The sequence below is a fragment of the Mya arenaria genome, chromosome 10, assembly GCF_026914265.1.
Source record: "Mya arenaria isolate MELC-2E11 chromosome 10, ASM2691426v1".
Taxonomy (NCBI): domain Eukaryota; kingdom Metazoa; phylum Mollusca; class Bivalvia; order Myida; family Myidae; genus Mya; species Mya arenaria.
Genome location: NC_069131.1, coordinates 6,548,932 through 6,569,722, shown reverse-complemented (window position 1 = coordinate 6,569,722; position 20,791 = coordinate 6,548,932). Strand labels below are relative to the sequence as shown.

The following is a 20,791-nucleotide window of genomic DNA, read 5'->3' as shown; positions in this document are numbered from 1 at the left end:
AGGTATACTCCTGCAGCCTAGACCATAGCGCCTCCTGGACGGGTGGTAAGGTATACTCGTGCAGCCTAGACCATAGCGCCTCCTGGACAGGTGGTAAAGTATACTCCTGCAGCCTAGACCATGGCGCCTCCTGGACAGGTGGTAAGGTATACTCATGCAGCCTAGACCATAGCGCCTCCTGGACAGGTGGTAAGGTATACTCATGCAGCCTAGACCATGTCGCCTCTTGGACGGGTGGTAAGATATACTCCCGCAACCTAGACCATGGCGCCTCCTGGACGGGTGGTAAAGTATACTCCTGCAACCTAGACCATGTCGCCTCCTGGACGGTGGTAAGATATACTCCCGCAACCTAGACCATGTCGCCTCTTGGACGGGTGGTAAGGCATACTCCAGCAATCTAGGCCATGGCACCTCCTGGGCAATGTGTTTCAATACTTCATGTACGATTTTGTACGATTTTAGGGGATATGAAGAACAAAATCTCTAACTTTATAACTTTCAACTATAATTTATTTTGGTCGTTTATTGCACACAATATCCTTTCAACAATACTAAAATTATATAAAGAAACCAGGTATAAACATTTAACATTATCAATATGAAATGAAGACGTTCGTTGTACACCAAATAAGTTGAAATTTAGAAGTAGAACTTTAAGACCTAGTCAAATCTTAAAGTACGAGAAAAGAGAAACGTAAGCCTGGGACCATGATAACGAACAGTTTCAAGGCGGAGTTCACACTCAAGCTGCAGCATTGCAATTCATTATTTTATTGTAACTTGCCTTCAAGTTGAATATTCATGAGTATCTATGGTGAATTTTGCTGAAATTTACTACTAATTGAAACTGACATCAGTTTTGTGAAACGAAAGTAAATATAGATGATTCCTTTGTAATTTAATAAAAGTGCTTTTCTGAAACTGAGTCTAGACTAGGACCACAGATGACATAATTTGAGTTCAGTGGAATTCATATGTACTTATTAATCAAATACACTTACAGTGACAACATCTCATTTTTTTGCCCCCTGCTTTCACATCGAATGGTTTCTATGGCATCGATGTTAATTAGATTCTAAAACAAATAACTAATTCACTGCCAGTTGGAAAAAGTGCAACTTAGTGAAACAATACTTCACCAGGAATCATATTTAGTCAGGTAATATCACTAAGTCTGTGTGAAATATATTTTATTAAAAACTCTACAGAGAACAATGGTTTAACTATAAATAAGTCATCTTAAAACAATTGTATGAGGTTAAATATGCGAGTAAAACATAATCAATTTAAACACAAGTACAAGCACATATGAACAGCCACATGTATATTGATCTTCAAGTGTATGCAATGTATACAAACATTCATAAATATGAATACATATTAACATCAACAAAAGCAGTTAAGTCAGAAAAAAACGTTTCAAAAAGGTAGAAAATAGGATATTCTATCACAGATTATGATAAAAAGCATAAATACTCGTAACTAACAATTCGCAAACATACTATTATATGAAGGTGCTATTTTACAAACATTGCAATTCCATATTAACATAATATAACCATTATCAACATAATGTGATAGTTTGTTCATGAAAAGCATGATTTGGTCCAGTTTATTGTGAACACTCGCATCAGATATGCAGGAGATATCTGTAACAAATAAAACAAGATACATTGAAGTATAATAAAAAATAATTAAAATCATAAAAATAACAATTAAACCTAGTAAGACAAAGAAAGAAGGGCGCTTATTATGTACCAGTCATTTGTAACCACAGTACCCAAGATCCGGGGAATAGCAGGGACTTTCGGTACAGCCAATCCCCGGTAAAATCTCCGACCTGCGGGGACAAACTGCTGGTAAAATCCTTGCCAAATGGCACCCGGCACTGCGGTGCCATCTGGATGTTAAAAACACGGCCTATTTCCCCCGCTTTCCCCATTATACCCCCTGACCTGGCAGGCCGTGGTTACAATTGACTGATGTATTAAGGATTATGATTAACATTAACAATAAAGAAATTGTCTATTTATATTGCGGACTGAATTAAACCCTGTTGAATGAGAATTGAACAAAATATTGCACATATAAATTATGTGAAGTGATGTTAAAGATTTGTAATGTATTTCCCTCTGTAAATAATGTTTATACACGTCAGTTTACCTGATGGACTCTGTTGTTTGAGATAAATTAATAATTACATGAGACGTCGTCTGCGCAAAGGAGTCTTGCAGAGGTAGATTATGTACATTTATTTCTTATAATATTGTGTCTTATAAGCGCGCAATCAGTGCTCAATCGCTGGTTTATAAAACAAAAGTGTTAAGAATCCGAATGCCTTCATCGGACTCATTTTAGCAGACGTCACATATCCTATAATTAATAGAAGCACAGCTCCGAGGAAAAGGAAATAATACAAACTATTGACCCTAATTTTACAATCACGGCTTCCTTTTCAATACAGGACTTTAGTAGTATCTTGGAAGATCTTAAATCTGTAGCAACATCACAGATAGCACCGAGTTATAACGGGTTTGTTTATCTCAATGTTTTTTTTCTATCTTTAATACTGGCTAATTCTAATTTAATACTTAAATTTTGACAAGTAATGAAAAATATGACACCAAGATACAAATGTAATTTCAATATACGATTAAGACGCTATTGAAACACGCAACGGAGCCGCAACTCAGGTCCTACAATCACGAAAGAAACTAAGCATTATAACATTCATTGATTAAATAAGGACTTTCTGTGATCTGAATGTAATATAAACGACGTCAATCAAGCCTCCTGTTTCAGGTCGTACACCATCAACATGCGTGAGATCGATTCACAAAGTGACAACAGTTTGAACGGCTCATGTTTGCTGATTTCCACGGCGTGGGGTATCGAGTCTGTGATCCAGAAATTCTTAAACTTGAAGTCGTCATTGTCCGTGAACTTCTTCCAACTATCGTTAGGGAACACTGCGTGTGTGGCGTAAGCGCTGACGTCAGTGGCTCCCTTGTCCACCAATGCCTGAATAAAAAGGTTTTGAATGGTTTGGTAATCATCGGTTGGTAATTTGTTTAAAACATTATTTGCGAACATGGCATTGTTCCTTTTATGAAATACACTATGGTAAATTACAAATTTTAGGTATTTTTTCACTATTTTCACAATTCTAAGGTATAGATTTTAATGTCGGAAATTAGCTCATTGAGCTCATGTTTCTTGTTAGCATATACCCAACTTGAAAATAAAGATTATTGTATTTTGTGAATAGATTATGAGGGGTGTCATACATGTTAGCTTTCTATCATGATAAAAGAGGAAAAATAAATTTATACTGTTAATTATGTTAGTTACTCCATACATAATATGAAATGAACAAATAAGAACCTAATCTGACCTTGCCACAGTTGATGAGCGTTCCACCTGTCTGGACTAGATCATCCACGATCACCACATGTTTACCCTCGGGGTTGCCTGCAAGTACAGCAACACTGGTGGTATGAATGACATGACAATGGTGTGTTATCAAGGTTCAACAGCAGTTTTCAACACAACCCTTTGGACCTTAACTTACGGTATCATACATGTATGTTTAAATAAGATGTACGTTTAGTCACCTATATAACATAATGCTACATACCGTCCTTGACCATGACAGTCCTCTTGTTTCCGTCCCTGATTTTCACCTATAAAACTTAATGCTACATACCGACCTTGACCTTGACAGTCCTCTTGTTTCCGTTCCTGATCTTCACCTATATAACATAATGCTACATACCGTCCTTTACCTAGACAACCCTCGTCTTCCCATCCCTAATCTTCACCTATAAAACATAATGCTATATACCGTCCTTGACCTTGACAATCCTCTTCTTCCCGTCACTGATCTCCACCTATAAAACAAAATTCTACATACCGTCCTTGACTTTGACAATCCTCTTGTTTCAGTCCCTGATCTTCAACTATAAAACATAATGCTTCATACTGTCCTTGGCCTTGACAGTCCTCTTCTTCACGTCCCTGATCTTCACCTATAAAACATAATGCTATATACCGTCCTTGACCTTGACAGTCCTCTTGTTCCCGTCTCTGATCTTCACCTATAAAACATACTGCTACATACCGTCCTTGACCTTGACGATCCCCTTGTTCCCGTCTCTGATCTTCACCTATAAAACATACTGCTATATACCATCCTTGACCTTGACATTCCTCTTGTTCACGTCCCTGATCTTCACCTATAAAAAATAATGCTACGTACCGTGCTTGACCTTGACAATCCTTGTGTTTCCGCCTCTGATCTTCACCTATAAAACATACTGCTACATACCATCCTTGACCTTGACATTCCTCTTGTTCACGTCCCTGATCTTCACCTATAAAAAATAATGCTACATACCGTCCTTGACCTTGACAATCCTCGTGTTTCCGTCCCTGATCTTCACGCACGTGACAGTGTCATAATCGGGGAAAAACTGGTGGAAGCGCTTGAATGCCCCATCGTCTGGGAATGCCACCGCGATTTTGTCCTTGTCTGGCAGGCCTATGATGGTCTCCAGTAGCATTGGGATCGCTGACTCCAACCTTGAAATACATGTTACACAACCTAAAAAAGTGTATGCAATGTATACAAACATTCATGAATATGAGTACACTGTCTGATGCAATGGATTTTGTATATCAACACAGAGTGGATTAGGTTACAAAATGATCTAGATGGATACATGGATGGAAATAACAGTATAAAATTGCCATTGGAGACATTAGACAAGTTATGTCTTTGAAAGAATGATGGATAGCTTGGCCTATCAGTCAGCTGGTCAAAACCAACTGTCATTGCTCACGTTTTCAATTTTATATACAAGTAAATGATCTTTCTGAAAATACTTTGAAATGCTCACCAATATATAAACGACCAGTCTAATGCTATCAATAAGTATCTGCATGATAAAAGTACTAGTCAAATATTCATAATATAGTTCCAAAGTGTATTTACACCATCAAATTTCAGTAAGCCGTACCTTGGAATAATGTTATCCGAAAAGTAGAACCTCTCTTGAAGTGCGTGGATATCAAATATACAGATCTGTACCGGGCCTCTCGCTGTTAAGGGAATAGCGGACATCATGCTGGCCAGGGTCTTGAACAAATGATGGTATAATAATACTTTTTGTAAGCACTTTTAATTGTCAATACTCACTAAAATCCAGATCAAGAAAATAGGGTATGAAATCCCAATACGTTTGCAATAGAAATCTGGCCCGTAGGGCATGTCAGAAGCAATCTGGCCCTCTAGTATAACATAATAACGTTGGCAGTAGCAAACAGGCCCTCTGGTAGGACATTAAAACATTGGCAGTAGCAATCGGGCCCTCTGGTATGACATAATTACCTTGGCAGTAGCAATTTGGCTCTCTAAAAGGGCAATATAACCTTGGCAGCAGCAATCTGGCCCTCCAGTATGACAGTATTACCTTGGCAGCAGCAATCTGGCCCTCTAGAATGACATTATTACCTTGGCAGTAGCAATCTGTCCCTCAAGTAGGACAATATTACCTTGGCAGTAGCAATCTGGCCCTCTAGTATGGCTTTATTACCTTGGCAGTAGCCATATGGCCCTCTAGTATGACATTATTACATTGGACATAGCCATCTGGCCCTCCAGTATGACATAATTACCTTGGCAGTAGCCATATGGCCCTCCAGTATGGCCTTATTACCTTGGCAATAGCCATCTGGCCCTCCTGTATGACATTATTACCTTGGAAGTAGCCATCTGGCCCTCTAGTTTGGCCTTATTACCTTGGCAGTAGCCATCGTGCCCTCTAGTAAGGCATTATTACCTTGGAAGTAGCCATCTGGCCCTCTAGTATGACATTATTACCTTGGAAGTAGCCATCTGGCCTTCTAGTATGGCTTTATTACCTTGGCAGTAGCCATCGTGCCCTCTAGTAAGGCATTATTACCTTGGAAGTAGCCATCATGCCCTCTAGTAAGGCATTATTACCTTGGAAGTAGCCATCGTGCCCTCTAGTAAGGCATTATTACCTTGGAAGTACCCATCTTGCCCTCTAATATTACATTATTACATTGGAAGTAGCCATCTGGCCCTCTAGTAAGGCCTTATTACCTTGGCAGTAGCCATCTTACCCCCTAGAAGGACATTATAATCTGGCAGTAGCCAACATGCTCTCTAGCAGGACATTATTAACTTGGCAGTAGCCATCTTGCCTTCTTGTATTACATTATTACCTTGGCAGTAGCCACCCTGCCCTCTGGTATGACATTTTTACCTTGGCAGTAGCAATCTGGCCCTCTGTGTCCACTCTTTCCATGGTCCCTGTGGGGAAATAGGGCAGGATGAAGTGAAAGGATCTGGCCAAGTACCTGTTGATGTGTTGAAATAAAATTTAGTTATAAGGATGTGAGCCAGGTTTTAAAAAGGGTAGGGTGCTGCGGAAGAAGGACAGGGTGCTAAGCATAATAAGAGCCCATTGTATGGGGCTATGAAGTACTAGAACTATGAATTTGATAAAAAGAATGTAGGTAGTTGTGTTTATTTGAAGTAATATTGTATTCTCATAGTAAGTTTTATTTATATACTTTTAATCGAAACAAAAGAATTTAAGAAAACTTTGACAGTCATAAGCTTTGAGCGTATGAAGACAGATGGGTGCCCAGGCTGGTCTCCCTTGGGGCAGAAGGGTAATAGCAAAAACGACAGGGTGCATCACCCATCCAGAACTCTTTAGCTAAAACACTTGTTAGGAACATAGCAAAAATACATGTCTTTGGTTTATTAAGAAATATTTTATAAAGACACAATGACCTTTTTTTCCCCGACTAATCATTTCAATTCTATTTTCATTTTTTTAGGATAGCAATGCCTTAGAAACACTGGTTTCAAACGCTATCGTTGTGAATAAAAATTAAATTAATCAAAAGAAATAAAACAAGAGGGCCATGATGGCCCTGTATCGCTCACCTGTAGCTTTGCTAAATAAAGTGAACATTCTGACCTATTATCATAAAGATCCAATGAAAAGTATGGCCCCTAGAGGCCACTCTTTTATTTGTCCCACTGACCTAGTTTTTTACCCCACATGACCCTATCAGTAGGCAATGCTTCAAACCAAATATTTAAGACCTAGTCCTTGTGGCTTCAGACAAGAAAATTTTAAAGTTTTTTCCTATATAAGCCTATGTAAAACTTGTGACACCCAGGGTGAGGCCTCTTTTCACCACAGGTGCACAAATTGAACAATCCTGGTAGCGGGCCACTAGGTTATGCCACATATAAAATGCCAATGTCTTGTTGGTTAAGACAAGAAGTTTTTTGTTCTATATAAGCCTATGCAAAACTTGTGACTCCCCCCAGGATAGGGCCTCTTCTCCCCAGGGGCATAAATTGAACAATCTTGGTAGAGGACCACTTGGTTATGATACATACCAAATATTGAATGCGTAGGCCTTGCTTTTCAGACAAGAAGATTTTTAAACACTTTCCTTATATAAGCCTATGTAAAACTTGTGACCCCCTAGGTGGGGCCTCTTATCACTTCAGGGGCATAATTTGAATAATCTCGGTAGAGAACCACAAGGTAAAGCTACATACCATATATCAAATGCCTAGGCCTTGTGGTTTTAGACAAGATTTTAAGTTTTCACTAAATAAGCCTATGTAAAACTTGCGACCCCCGGGCAGGGCCTCTTATCACTCCAGAGGCATAATTAGAACAATCTTGGTAGATGTCCATAAAGTAATTATACATGCCAAATATCAAAGCCCTAGGACTTCTAGTTTTGGAGAAGATTTGTTAAGTTTTCCATATCTAAGTCTATGTAAACCACGTGACCCGGGGCGGGGTCATTTTTGACCCCAGGGGCATAATTTGAAAAATCTTGGTAGAGGTCCATTAGGTGATGCTACATATCAAATATCAAAGCTCTAGGCCTTGTGGTTTTGGAGGAGAAATTTTTTTAAGTTTTTCTTATCGGTTACCACGGCAACCAGAGTTTCGCATGGAATCCATGTCTTTGAACAACTTTGGTAGAGCTTCATGCAAGGAACATCCCTGCCAAGTTTCATCATGATTGGCCAAGGGGTTAAGGAGATATCGAACCTGACCTAGCATATGTTAAGATGATCATTCTGTCCAAGTTTCATTAAGATTAGGCTAAAATTGTGATCTCTATTGTGTTCACAAGGTTTTTTTACTAATTGACCTAGTGACCTAGTTATTGACCGAGGATGGACCAATGTCGAACTTGACCTAGATGTTATAGAAATGATCATTCTGACCAAGTTGCAAAAATTGTGACCTCTATTGTGTTCATAAGGTTTTTCTAATATCTGACCTAGTGACCTAGTTATTGTCCGCGGATGACCCAATATCGAACATGACCCAGATTTTATAGAGATGATCATTCTGACCAAGTTGCATTAACATTAGGCTAAAATTGTGACCTCTATTGTGTTCACAAGGTTTTTCTACTAATTGACCTAGTGACCTAGTTATTGACGGTAATTGACCCAATATCGAACTTGACCTAGATTTTATAGAGATGATCATTCTGACCAAGTAACATTAAGATTAGGCTTAAGTTGTGACCTCTGTTGTGTTCACAAGGTTTTTCTACTAATTGACCTAGTGACCTAGTTATTGACCGCGAATGACCCAATATCGATCTTGACCTATATTGTTCTAGAGATGATCATTCTGACCAAGTTGAATTGAGATAAGCCTAAAATTGTGACCTCTATTGTGTTCACAAGGTTTTTCTACTAATTTACCTAGTGACCTAGTTTTTGACCTGGGTTGACCCAATATGGAACTTGACCTAGCTTATGTTAAGATGATCATTCTGACCAAGTTTCATTAAGATTAGGCTAAAATTGTGACCTCTATTGTGTTCACAAGGTTTTTCTACTAATTGACCTAGTGACCTAGTTATTGACGGTAAATGACCCAATATCGAACTTGACCTAGATTTTATAAAGATGATCAGTCTGACCAAGTTGAATTGAGTTAAGCCTAAAATTGTGACCTCTATTGTGTTCACAAGGTTTTTCTACTAATTGACCTAGTGACCTAGTTTTTGACCTGGGTTGACCCAATATGGAACTTGACCTAGCTTATGTTAAGATGATCATTCTGACCAAGTTTCATTAAGATAAGGCTAAAATTGTGACCTCTATTTTGTTCACAAGGTTTTTCTAATAATTGACCTAGTGACCTAGTTATTGACTGCGTATGACACAATATCGAACTTGACCCAGATTTTATAGAGATGATCATTCTGACCAAGTTGCATTAAGATTAGCCTAAAATTGTGACCTCTATTGTGTTCACAAGGTTTTAATTGACCTAGTGACCTAGTTATTGACTGCAGATGACCCAATATCGAACTTGACCTAGATTTTATAGAGATGATCATTCTGACCAAGTTGCATTGAGATTAGGCTAAAATTGTGACCTCTATTGTGTTCACAAGGTTTTTGTACTAATTGACCTAGTGACCTAGTTATTGACCGTGAATGACCCAATATCAAACTTGACCTACATTTTATAGCGATGATCATTCTGACCAAGTTGCATTGAGATTAGGCTAAAATTGTGACCTCTATTGTGTTCACAAGGTTTTTCTACTAATTGACCTAGTGACCTAGTTATTGACCGCGGATGACCCAATATCGAACTTGACCTAAATTTTATAGAGATGATCATTCTGACCAAGTTGCATTGAGATTAGGCTAAAATTGTGACCTCTAATGTGTTCACAAGGTATTTCTACTAATTGACCTACTGACCTAGTTTTTGACCCAAGATGACCCAATATCGAACTCGACCTAGATTTCATAGAGATGATCAGTCTGACCAATTTTCATAAAGATTAGGTCAAAATTGTGACCTCTGTTGTGTTCACAAGGTTTTTCTAATAATTGACCTAGTGACCTAGTTATTGACTGCGGATGACCCAATATCGAACTTGACCTAGATTTTATAGAGATGATTATACTGACCAACTTGCATTGAGATTAGGCTAAAATTGTGACCTCTATTGTGTTCACAAGGTTTTTGTACTAATTGACCTAGTGACCTAGTTGTTGACCGCGGATGACCCAATATCGAACTTGACCTACATTTTATAGAGATGATCATTCTGACCAAGTTGCATTGAGATTAGGCTAAAATTGTGACCTCTATTGTGTTCACAAGGTTTTTCTACTAATTGACCTAGTGACCTAGTTTTTGACCTGGGTTGACCCAATATGGAACTTGACCTAGCTTATGTTAAGATGATCATTCTGACCAAGTTTCATTAAGATAAGGCTAAAATTGTGACCTCTATTTTGTTCACAATGTTTTTCTAATAATTGACCTAGTGACCTAGTTATTGACTCCGTATGACCCAATATCGAACTTGACCCAGATTTTATAGAGATGATCATTCTGACCAAGTTGCATTAAGATTAGCCTAAAATTGTGACCTCTATTGTGTTCACAAGGTTTTTGTACTAATTGACCTAGTGACCTAGTTATTGACCGCGGATGACCCAATATCGAACTTGACCTAGATTTTATAGAGATGATCATTCTGACCAAGTTGCATTGAGATTAGGCTAAAATTGTGACCTCTATTGTGTTCACAAGGTTTTTCTACTAATTGACCTAGTGACCTAGTTATTGACGGTAATTGACCCAATATCGAACTTGACCTAGATTTTATAGAGATGATCATTCTGACCAAGTAACATTAAGATTAGGCTTAAGTTGTGACCTCTGTTGTGTTCACAAGGTTTTTCTACTAATTGACCTAGTGACCTAGTTATTGACCGCGAATGACCCAATATCGATCTTGACCTATATTGTTCTAGAGATGATCATTCTGACCAAGTTGAATTGAGATAAGCCTAAAATTGTGACCTCTATTGTGTTCACAAGGTTTTTCTACTAATTTACCTAGTGACCTAGTTTTTGACCTGGGTTGACCCAATATGGAACTTGACCTAGCTTATGTTAAGATGATCATTCTGACCAAGTTTCATTAAGATTAGGCTAAAATTGTGACCTCTATTGTGTTCACAAGGTTTTTATACTAATTGACCTAGTGACCTAGTTATTGACCGCGAATGACCCAATATCGAACTTGACCTAGATTTTATAAAGATGATCAGTCTGACCAAGTTGAATTGAGTTAAGCCTAAAATTGTGACCTCTATTGTGTTCACAAGGTTTTTCTACTAATTGACCTAGTGACCTAGTTTTTGACCTGGGTTGACCCAATATGGAACTTGACCTAGCTTATGTTAAGATGATCATTCTGACCAAGTTTCATTAAGATAAGGCTAAAATTGTGACCTCTATTTTGTTCACAAGGTTTTTCTAATAATTGACCTAGTGACCTAGTTATTGACTGCGTATGACACAATATCGAACTTGACCCAGATTTTATAGAGATGATCATTCTGACCAAGTTGCATTAAGATTAGCCTAAAATTGTGACCTCTATTGTGTTCACAAGGTTTTAATTGACCTAGTGACCTAGTTATTGACTGCAGATGACCCAATATCGAACTTGACCTAGATTTTATAGAGATGATCATTCTGACCAAGTTGCATTGAGATTAGGCTAAAATTGTGACCTCTATTGTGTTCACAAGGTTTTTGTACTAATTGACCTAGTGACCTAGTTATTGACCGTGAATGACCCAATATCAAACTTGACCTACATTTTATAGCGATGATCATTCTGACCAAGTTGCATTGAGATTAGGCTAAAATTGTGACCTCTATTGTGTTCACAAGGTTTTTCTACTAATTGACCTAGTGACCTAGTTATTGACCGCGGATGACCCAATATCGAACTTGACCTAAATTTTATAGAGATGATCATTCTGACCAAGTTGCATTGAGATTAGGCTAAAATTGTGACCTCTAATGTGTTCACAAGGTATTTCTACTAATTGACCTACTGACCTAGTTTTTGACCCAAGATGACCCAATATCGAACTCGACCTAGATTTCATAGAGATGATCAGTCTGACCAATTTTCATAAAGATTAGGTCAAAATTGTGACCTCTGTTGTGTTCACAAGGTTTTTCTAATAATTGACCTAGTGACCTAGTTATTGACTGCGGATGACCCAATATCGAACTTGACCTAGATTTTATAGAGATGATTATACTGACCAACTTGCATTGAGATTAGGCTAAAATTGTGACCTCTATTGTGTTCACAAGGTTTTTGTACTAATTGACCTAGTGACCTAGTTGTTGACCGCGGATGACCCAATATCGAACTTGACCTACATTTTATAGAGATGATCATTCTGACCAAGTTGCATTGAGATTAGGCTAAAATTGTGACCTCTATTGTGTTCACAAGGTTTTTCTACTAATTGACCTAGTGACCTAGTTTTTGACCTGGGTTGACCCAATATGGAACTTGACCTAGCTTATGTTAAGATGATCATTCTGACCAAGTTTCATTAAGATAAGGCTAAAATTGTGACCTCTATTTTGTTCACAAGGTTTTTCTAATAATTGACCTAGTGACCTAGTTATTGACTCCGTATGACCCAATATCGAACTTGACCCAGATTTTATAGAGATGATCATTCTGACCAAGTTGCATTAAGATTAGCCTAAAATTGTGACCTCTATTGTGTTCACAAGGTTTTTGTACTAATTGACCTAGTGACCTAGTTATTGACCGCGGATGACCCAATATCGAACTTGACCTAGATTTTATAGAGATGATCATTCTGACCAAGTTGCATTGAGATTAGGCTAAAATTGTGACCTCTATTGTGTTCACAAGGTTTTTGTACTAATTGACCTAGTGACCTAGTTATTGACCGTGAATGACCCAATATCAAACTTGACCTACATTTTACAGCGATGATCATTCTGACCAATTTGCATTGAGATTAGGCTAAAATTGTGACCTCTATTGTGTTCACAAGGTTTTTCTACTAATTGACCTAGTGACCTAGTTATTGACCGCGGATGACCCAATATCGAACTTGACCTAGATTTTATAGAGATGATCATTCTGACCAAGTTGCATTGAGATTAGGCTAAAATTGTGACCTCTAATGTGTTCACAAGGTATTTCTACTAATTGACCTACTGACCTAGTTTTTGACCCCAGATGACCCAATATCGAACTTGACCTAGATTTCATAGAGATGATCAGTCTGACCAAGTTTCATAAAGATTAGGTCAAAATTGTGACCTCTGTTGTGTTCACAAGGTTTTTCTAATAATTGACCTAGTGACCTAGTTATTGACTGCGGATGACCCAATATCGAACTTGACCTAGATTTTATAGAGATGATTATTCTGACGAAGTTGCATTGAGATTAGGCTAAAATTGTGACCTCTATTGTGTTCACAAGGTTTTTGTACTAATTGACCTAGTGACCTAGTTGTTGACCGCGGATGATCCAATATCGAACTTGACCTAGATTTTATAGAGATGATCATTCTGACCAAGTTGCATTGAGATTAGGCTAAAATTGTGACCTCTATTGTGTTCACAAGGTTTTTCTACTAATTGACCTAGTGACCTAATTATTGACCGTGGATGACCCAATATCGAACTTGACCTAGATTTTATAGAGATGACCATTCTGACCAAGTTGCATTGAGATTAGGCTAAAATTGTGACCTCTATTGTGTTCACAAGGTTTTTCTACTAATTGACCTAGTGACCTAGTTGTTGACCCCAGATGACCCAATATCAAACTTGACCTAGATTTTATAGAGATGATCAGTCTGACCAAGTTTCATAAAGATTAGGTCAAAATTGTGACCTCTATTGTGTTCACAAGCAATTGTGAACGGACGGACGGACGGACGGACGGACGACGGACGAAGAGTGATCACAAAAGCTCACCTTGTCACTACGTGACAGGTGAGCTAAAAAAATGTTCTATTCTTGGTGCTAAAATTTTGAAGCTTTTTTGGCACAGCAAAATCAACAGGTTTAAAAAATAATTATTGAATTACTTCTGTCGGGATTGAATATAATTTGGTTCATATATTAATATATTGGCACGGTAACAAGTAGGTGGAGCTTGAACATTCAATAACTGCTTACAGAAAAAATAGAACTTTAGTCTTTATATACTTATACCACAACTTGTAATTTAAAGTTGTCCTTCAACATATCATACAAAACAGTTACTTCACCCGTTACCAGAGTGATTGAAATTGTACATTATTTTGCATTATCCTACAATTTCATTATCTCTCGTTTTGGGTGCAGTATCGATTACTCATATATAATAATTATCACAATCAGTATTACCTTGGAAACATATACAGGACAGACAGTTGCTCGAATATCACACTTGGGTCATGGAAACTGCCAAGAAAGATAACTGAAATACACAGTAAATTGAAAGTTATAGCAAGCTTTATTGATTAGTTCAAGCACATTGCTTTAGATCAATATCTTGCTTCCAAATTACTTTTTTATACTAAAATAGCATCAAGCATTAGCCTTTGATAATAAAAGTGTTTGATTTGAAAAACCCCATCTTACATAGAATAAGAATAAGGTCAAAGTATATTGTTCAATATTCATTGTTATTAAATATATGCAGCCTTATTTGTCCACTCAGACATATCTGATTCAGCTGCTCAGTAAGCTCAATGGTTAGCTTCTTACCAAGGCCCCCTGGATTCAATTCCTTGCTAAGGAGCATGTGAGTGTGGATGGCGGTCACTCAGCCGGACAACTGGGTGACCTCCAGGTATTCCTATTTCCCCGATTTACGAAACCACACTCTTGAGTTACATGGTAACAATGAAAGTTATTAATATAATGTTGTAAGAATTTTTTCATAATCGTTGTAAAAAAAATCAGCTTAAACTATCAGATCTCAAATTATCTCAAGCTAACCATAAGACTCACCATCTTTTCCCATCATACGATGTACGTCCTCTATAAAGAGATTTGGAAATCCATCCTGAAACTTTTCCCACCTGATTGTGTCCCTGTACTCCACACAACGACTGCCAGGAAGGAGATTTCCCCTTGATAGAGATCTGTGGAACTAGAGAAAAGATATGTCTATCATTTTTTCAATCAAGCATTAATGTCTTTGCAGATCTATTAAATCGAAAGTAGTGTTTTTTATTCACAACTAAAACTACTTTAGGAAATGTTTCTTGGTAAAATTCCTTCGTTTACAGGGCAAGTGCTCTACTAACTGAGCTTCACATATCTTCTCACAACCTGTATAGGTAAAGGTACCTTGACATACTTCCCTGCAAACTACTCTTATTTAATGAACACCACTGCTTTAATAGAGATACACATAAGCAACACTTTGAGCGTCATATTGCTAAACAGTGCTAAAAGCAACACTTTGAGCACGTCATATTGCTATTAAACAATGCTAAACAGTGCTGCCATGGGCACTGTTGGGCGCTAAGTGTCTTGTGTTAGAAAAATGAGCAGTCAGACTGGGGCTCCAATCTAGGACCTCTCGCTAAGAGGGATAGCGCTCCATTACTCCATTACTCATCTACAAGACTGCTTACACACTTTCCCATAACCTGTATAGGTATCGGTACTGTGACACATATGAGGTTGAATTATTTCCTAATACCCGGTAATTTCCTTTTGTCTTCAAAGAATAAAACCGTATGGTTACCGATAATTTTGGCTTCTTTTCTGGTGACTGTTGTGGTATGTTTAATGTTTCTGGTGGATGAGAATCTGTCCCCATTTTTGCCCTTAGTGAACACTGAAGGGCAATCTGCTTCGCCAATGTCCGCATTGTCGGGTGGGCATACAGCAAAACTGGCTCGTTAGGATTGGCCATCTTTACACCTAAGATAAAATCCATTTTATACAGCAACAGTGAACCTAGCAAGGCTTAAGTATTGTTATACCATGGAAAAGCACAATTTTATTTTTCAACAAATCAGATGAGAAGTCCTAATGCTAAGCAAATTGATACACAGAGCTGTGATGCATCTTAAATGTAATGATAATTCATGCATTAACTCTTGACACCTATTTTTATCTATCTAAAGCCTTTATTGTAAACCCGATAAAATCAATACTCCGACTGCAGAAAACTTGTTCAAGGCCAGTCATGAACGATGGCTATTGGAAAACGAAATGTGTATAGTATTTACTTTTAAGTGTTAATAGTTCATCCACAATTTGAATTTACCTGGAAAAGGGTCACCTGGTTTGATTTTAATAAGGATGTTTAAAAATGTCACATATCACTGTTGTCAACAATGGAATATGACAATACACAACAACAGGTTAAACCATAGATTTCACAATCAACTTTTGTTTACAATTCTGCGCTCCCTCTTTTTGGGAGAGTATTTCAAATAAGCGAAAAGAAAATACAACAAAAAGTTTGTGGTTGCTTATCAATCGGAACTCCTCGGCTAGTATCAAGATATGGCTATCTCGAAGCTTGCCGGAGATGGCCGAGTTGTTACGATTGGTTGCTTATAAATAGAATGTGTTTTCTTACTTTACGTTCTTTCCGTTTATTAATCGATTAAATTAATTTAAGATATATCACGAACATACAGTCGAACACCGTTTTCTCGAACTCCCAAGGACAGGCGAAAGTACCTCGAGCCTCGGAAAGTTCGAGCCAAGCGGTTGAAAAATGGGAATGTAAATTATGTGTTACTTGTAGTTTAACCATTAAAAGGCGTTTTCATAAATGTATTATATTGTGCTGTATTAAACAATATTTTATAACTTTTTGTCTTTTTCAGGACACTGAGAAATCACAATGTTTCAAACATCTAGAATATGCCCAGAGTCAGTCTTCAAGATACTCACCTTAAAAGTTCCAGTGTGATTTAGGAGACTTTGTCAGAACAGTACATTATACCTACATACACTGGAGATACCAGACCCAACAGATAACTACAGATATATTTAAACAGAACCTGAAATTAATTGCATATCCCAATACAACATAATACTTTAAACGGTTAAAAAGGCAGTGAGGCATTTGTGTGTAATCTTCATTTAATATTTGAAATTTCTTTTTCCTTTTTTTTTGATTTTGCATTTAAAAGCCATTAGCATTAGATTTTTCAAAAATATATGTATTTTTATACAGTTTCAACTGTGATGTATATCGAGTTGTACATGTTTCCTCTAAGGATTAAAACACTTTTGAATTATATAGGAAAATTGAAATGATACATTTATTCAAACTTATGATAAAATATAAGACACACACTACCATTGTTGATCATGTAAACCTTCATACTATCTTTTATAGAAATTATGTGAATCTTTTGATATTTCTAAATAAATTTATTTTTACTTTTACTGGCTCATGTTTAAACACAAAATGCTATATAAAGTGTTTACTCCAGTGTATATCATAACATGATTGAAATAGATAATAGATACTATTTGCATGAAACTCTGAACACTTAACCACTATGGCAATCGGCACCAGTTAAGATACTTTTTGTTGAATAATGTGTTTTGATGAGACCAGCTTGTAAAATAGCTGTATTTCTTTTAGTCATTTTGTGAATACCTGAATTATCCTCGGGATCTATCTCAGTCATACAGATCCCAAGTACCGGTTAGGGCAATGTGTCATGTACCGCATCAGGGGAATCGGGTCAGCAGTGCAGAGAATTGGGCATTAAAATGTTGCTATTGGTTCGCCACGTCCAGGATCGGGTGTTAACTTAGGGTTTTTACCTTGACTCCGACAATGGACCGCGAGCTATGGGGCGGAATACGCGGGGGAATATGACCCCTGTGGGTGATTGCATGGTTCTATGGGTTTATATAATCTGAGATGAGATATCTGAGTTTCACACCTGTAGGTAGTGGTTAAGACACATGTTAGGGGATTACTTATATTCCTACGACTCTACCGGCTGGGTTGAACTTGAACTTATCGGATTTTCTGGTAACACCAGGAGGCCGACCAAGGGAATTGGAGGTGGCTAAACCCTAATAGGAATTCGTAAGAGTACGCACGAAGGGGGAGATTTGACGTGGTTCATAATGACAAGATGGTTGAACCTGAATCATGCAGCCCCGGGGCGAAAGTTAGGAAGGCCCAAGTTAGATAAACCGTGGGGGTAAAGTTTGATTGTCCTCTAATTGGAAAGTATTTGAAGTCTGAGAGGCGGGTAGCTAGGTTTGTTTGTGCAAATAATGCCAATTTGTCGGTCAAATGGTTAGCTCAGAGAGGTAGAAATGCTTCCTCTGGTAGTAACTTCGAGAGGGGTGTGGCACGTTCGGGGGTCCGTCCTTTTGGAAAAGGGATGGGTGCTTTATCTGTCGTACAAGAGTAGAGATTTCATTTTTGCCGTTGCTGAACAGTCTCCGGGCCCGGAATAAAGTTCAGAGAATTCTCCCAGGTAACGTTTGGCCAAACAGCCTGTTTCTGTGTCTGATCCACGCCTGGTACAGGTTCAACCATTCGTTGTCATGGTATCTCTAACTGAAAATGGGGCAAATATGAAGGTTAAGGTGCCTAATTCAGAGGATGATGTAGTCACACCGCCGGTGGGGTCTGCAGAGTCCGCACTCTTAGAGGGAGGGCAATGAGGGTCATTATTGGTGGTAGATTTGCCTGGGGGAAGTTTCCCAAAGACGGGTAATAATTCAAATTGGGGGGCGGGTAATAATTCAAATTGGGGGGGGGGGGGCGGGGTGAGACTAGTTCTTGTCTCCCTCGGTTGGCAAAAGCAACTCAAGTGCCATATCTGTGGTTGCATATTGTTTTTAATTATAAATTATTTAAGTGGCCATTCCTCAACTACCGATTATTCTAACAATGCATTTAGGTCCTCTCGAACATATAGAAAATATACAAACATAATCTATACATGTACAATGAACATGAACATTTCCAATCATTTAAAATGCGAACATTTGGTAGGCAGCAGAGATTATTGTTGAATTATAACCTACATTTTCAGTCTTTGATTAGTACCAAGACTAGTCGTTATTAAGATTTGTAGTTTAACAATTTTACAGAGATGACATTTAATTTGGTTCCCCGCCTTCTCAAATTGGGTCTAAGACATTTACAACATATAAGATACAATCTCAAAGATCAAGCTGGGCGGAGAAAGCGAAACAGGTTATACACCAGGGGCGTAGCTAGCCCTTTATTCATGTGGATTCATATAATTATGCAAGGGGGGGTCCAGGGACATGCCCCCTCGGATTATTTTGAAAACCATGGTGCAGTCTTGTGCATTCTGGGCGTTCTGAGTTGCTTTACTTAGGACTAGAAAATGGACGGTTTTAGAATCATGTAGTCAAGTACGCATACTGCAATTTTGGCTGTTTTTTTGTCAGAATCATGTGTATTCAGCCGCGTACTCGCGTATAGGCAGCTACGCGCCTTTTAGCTATAAGATATTTTAAACATGTTGGGTAAAATCTTGAAACTTAGTACGACTAGCTCGCCTCGCCCGTTCCAACTTTCCTTATTTTTTTACCTAATTTGTTTGTTTACTTAACACTTACACTGTGCTGGTTTTCCATTTTTCCTCAATCTATCCCAATTCAGGGCAGTATTGCTTGTCCTTGTGAGCACTTGAAAAGACTAGGAGTGATAACGTGAAAACAATGGACGAAAAAGATTTCGTTTGATAAAATGCACATTTGTTTGGCTTTGTGTAATATAATATAAGCCAAGTCATCGGATGATTCATTTAATAGCATTATTTCTTGCTTGTTCTGACAGACAAGCTTTTGGTTTAAAGGAACTCGTTTATGTTCGTCGAGTCAGGCATCGAAACAAATCATTTTGTTAAAATGTAAATACAACGTTTGTTACAATGATAACACATTATTCGGAACACCCCGGTCGTTTTCCATCGAAAACAACCTAGGTTACATGCCGGTACATCAGTAGAAGTAGTTAGTATTTTTTTAGATAATATTATTAATCATTTATAGTAGTTTAAATCCTAGTTTGAAATGCTTGCCAGTGATGTGTATTGTTGCATACATAATTGAGATTCCTAAGAGTAAAGTCACAAAGTTGAATTGCTAAATTAAAATTACTACGCGTTCTACTTGCAGCGTAGTAAAATGTAAAGGTTTTTGACATCGTAAACCGTCCAAATACATCCGAGGTTGTTTTCGATGAAAATTGGCCGAGGTGCTCCGAATGCATCAAACGTGATAAACAGTGCTCTGCTGTAAATACTAATTGAATCACGTTACAGAAAAAAGTCATGTTGGACCGAAATATGTTAATAACCTCTGAAAATATATTTGTTTTAAACTTATTAAACCTATTAAAATTGAATTGTCTTATGTTTGAATTTAGAATATTTTGCTCAAACGGGTATCTGCGAGTTGCTGTTTGGTGGTTGTACATAAAAGTTAGTAATACGACTAAATTTCAACAGTAAAACAATATATGAGTGAGTGCCTTTAAAAAAGAAAAAAAACTGTCTTACAAAAAAATAGGGATAAAAGAATCGAGAGGTTAGTTGTGTTATGCGAACTCTGTCTTATGTTCCATTATGTTCAGTTCGTTGTATGGTTTGTGTTATTTTCCTTATTGCAACAGAACATGCAGAACAAATATTTGTAACATAGAACAATGTTAGCACTGAATACATTTATAACAAAAAATAGCTTTTCAAACGTTTATCATACTTACGCATCACATTGCCGATACTATATCGTAAGACATTTAGGCACCCAATTCTGAAGATCATTGTCAGAAAACGTTAACGAGCTGGCGTATTTTTGTCGACCATAGAAACATTAATAATAGACCATA

At 37.7% G+C, this 20,791-nt stretch overlaps 1 protein-coding gene across 2 annotated transcripts; it reads right to left on the bottom strand.

Annotated features, from left to right (window-relative positions):
• Positions 1-501: 501 nt before the first annotated feature.
• LOC128206729 (uncharacterized) lies at positions 502-16,367 on the bottom strand. Of its 2 annotated transcripts, XM_052909377.1 has the most exons (9): positions 16,202-16,367; positions 15,674-15,852; positions 14,929-15,070; positions 14,320-14,392; positions 6,294-6,387; positions 5,022-5,140; positions 4,400-4,584; positions 3,398-3,474; positions 502-3,024 (listed from the first exon to the last, which is right to left on the bottom strand). In XM_052909377.1, exons 2-9 carry the CDS (start codon positions 15,842-15,844, stop codon positions 2,788-2,790), a joined length of 1,098 nt encoding a protein of 365 aa, XP_052765337.1. In that variant the 5' UTR covers positions 15,845-15,852; positions 16,202-16,367; the 3' UTR covers positions 502-2,787. The 2 variants fall into 2 exon arrangements, with proteins under 2 accessions (XP_052765337.1, XP_052765336.1); XM_052909376.1 differs by lacking the exon at positions 16,202-16,367 and having other exon boundaries at positions 15,674-16,013.
• Between the last annotated feature and the right edge of the window lie 4,424 nt (positions 16,368-20,791).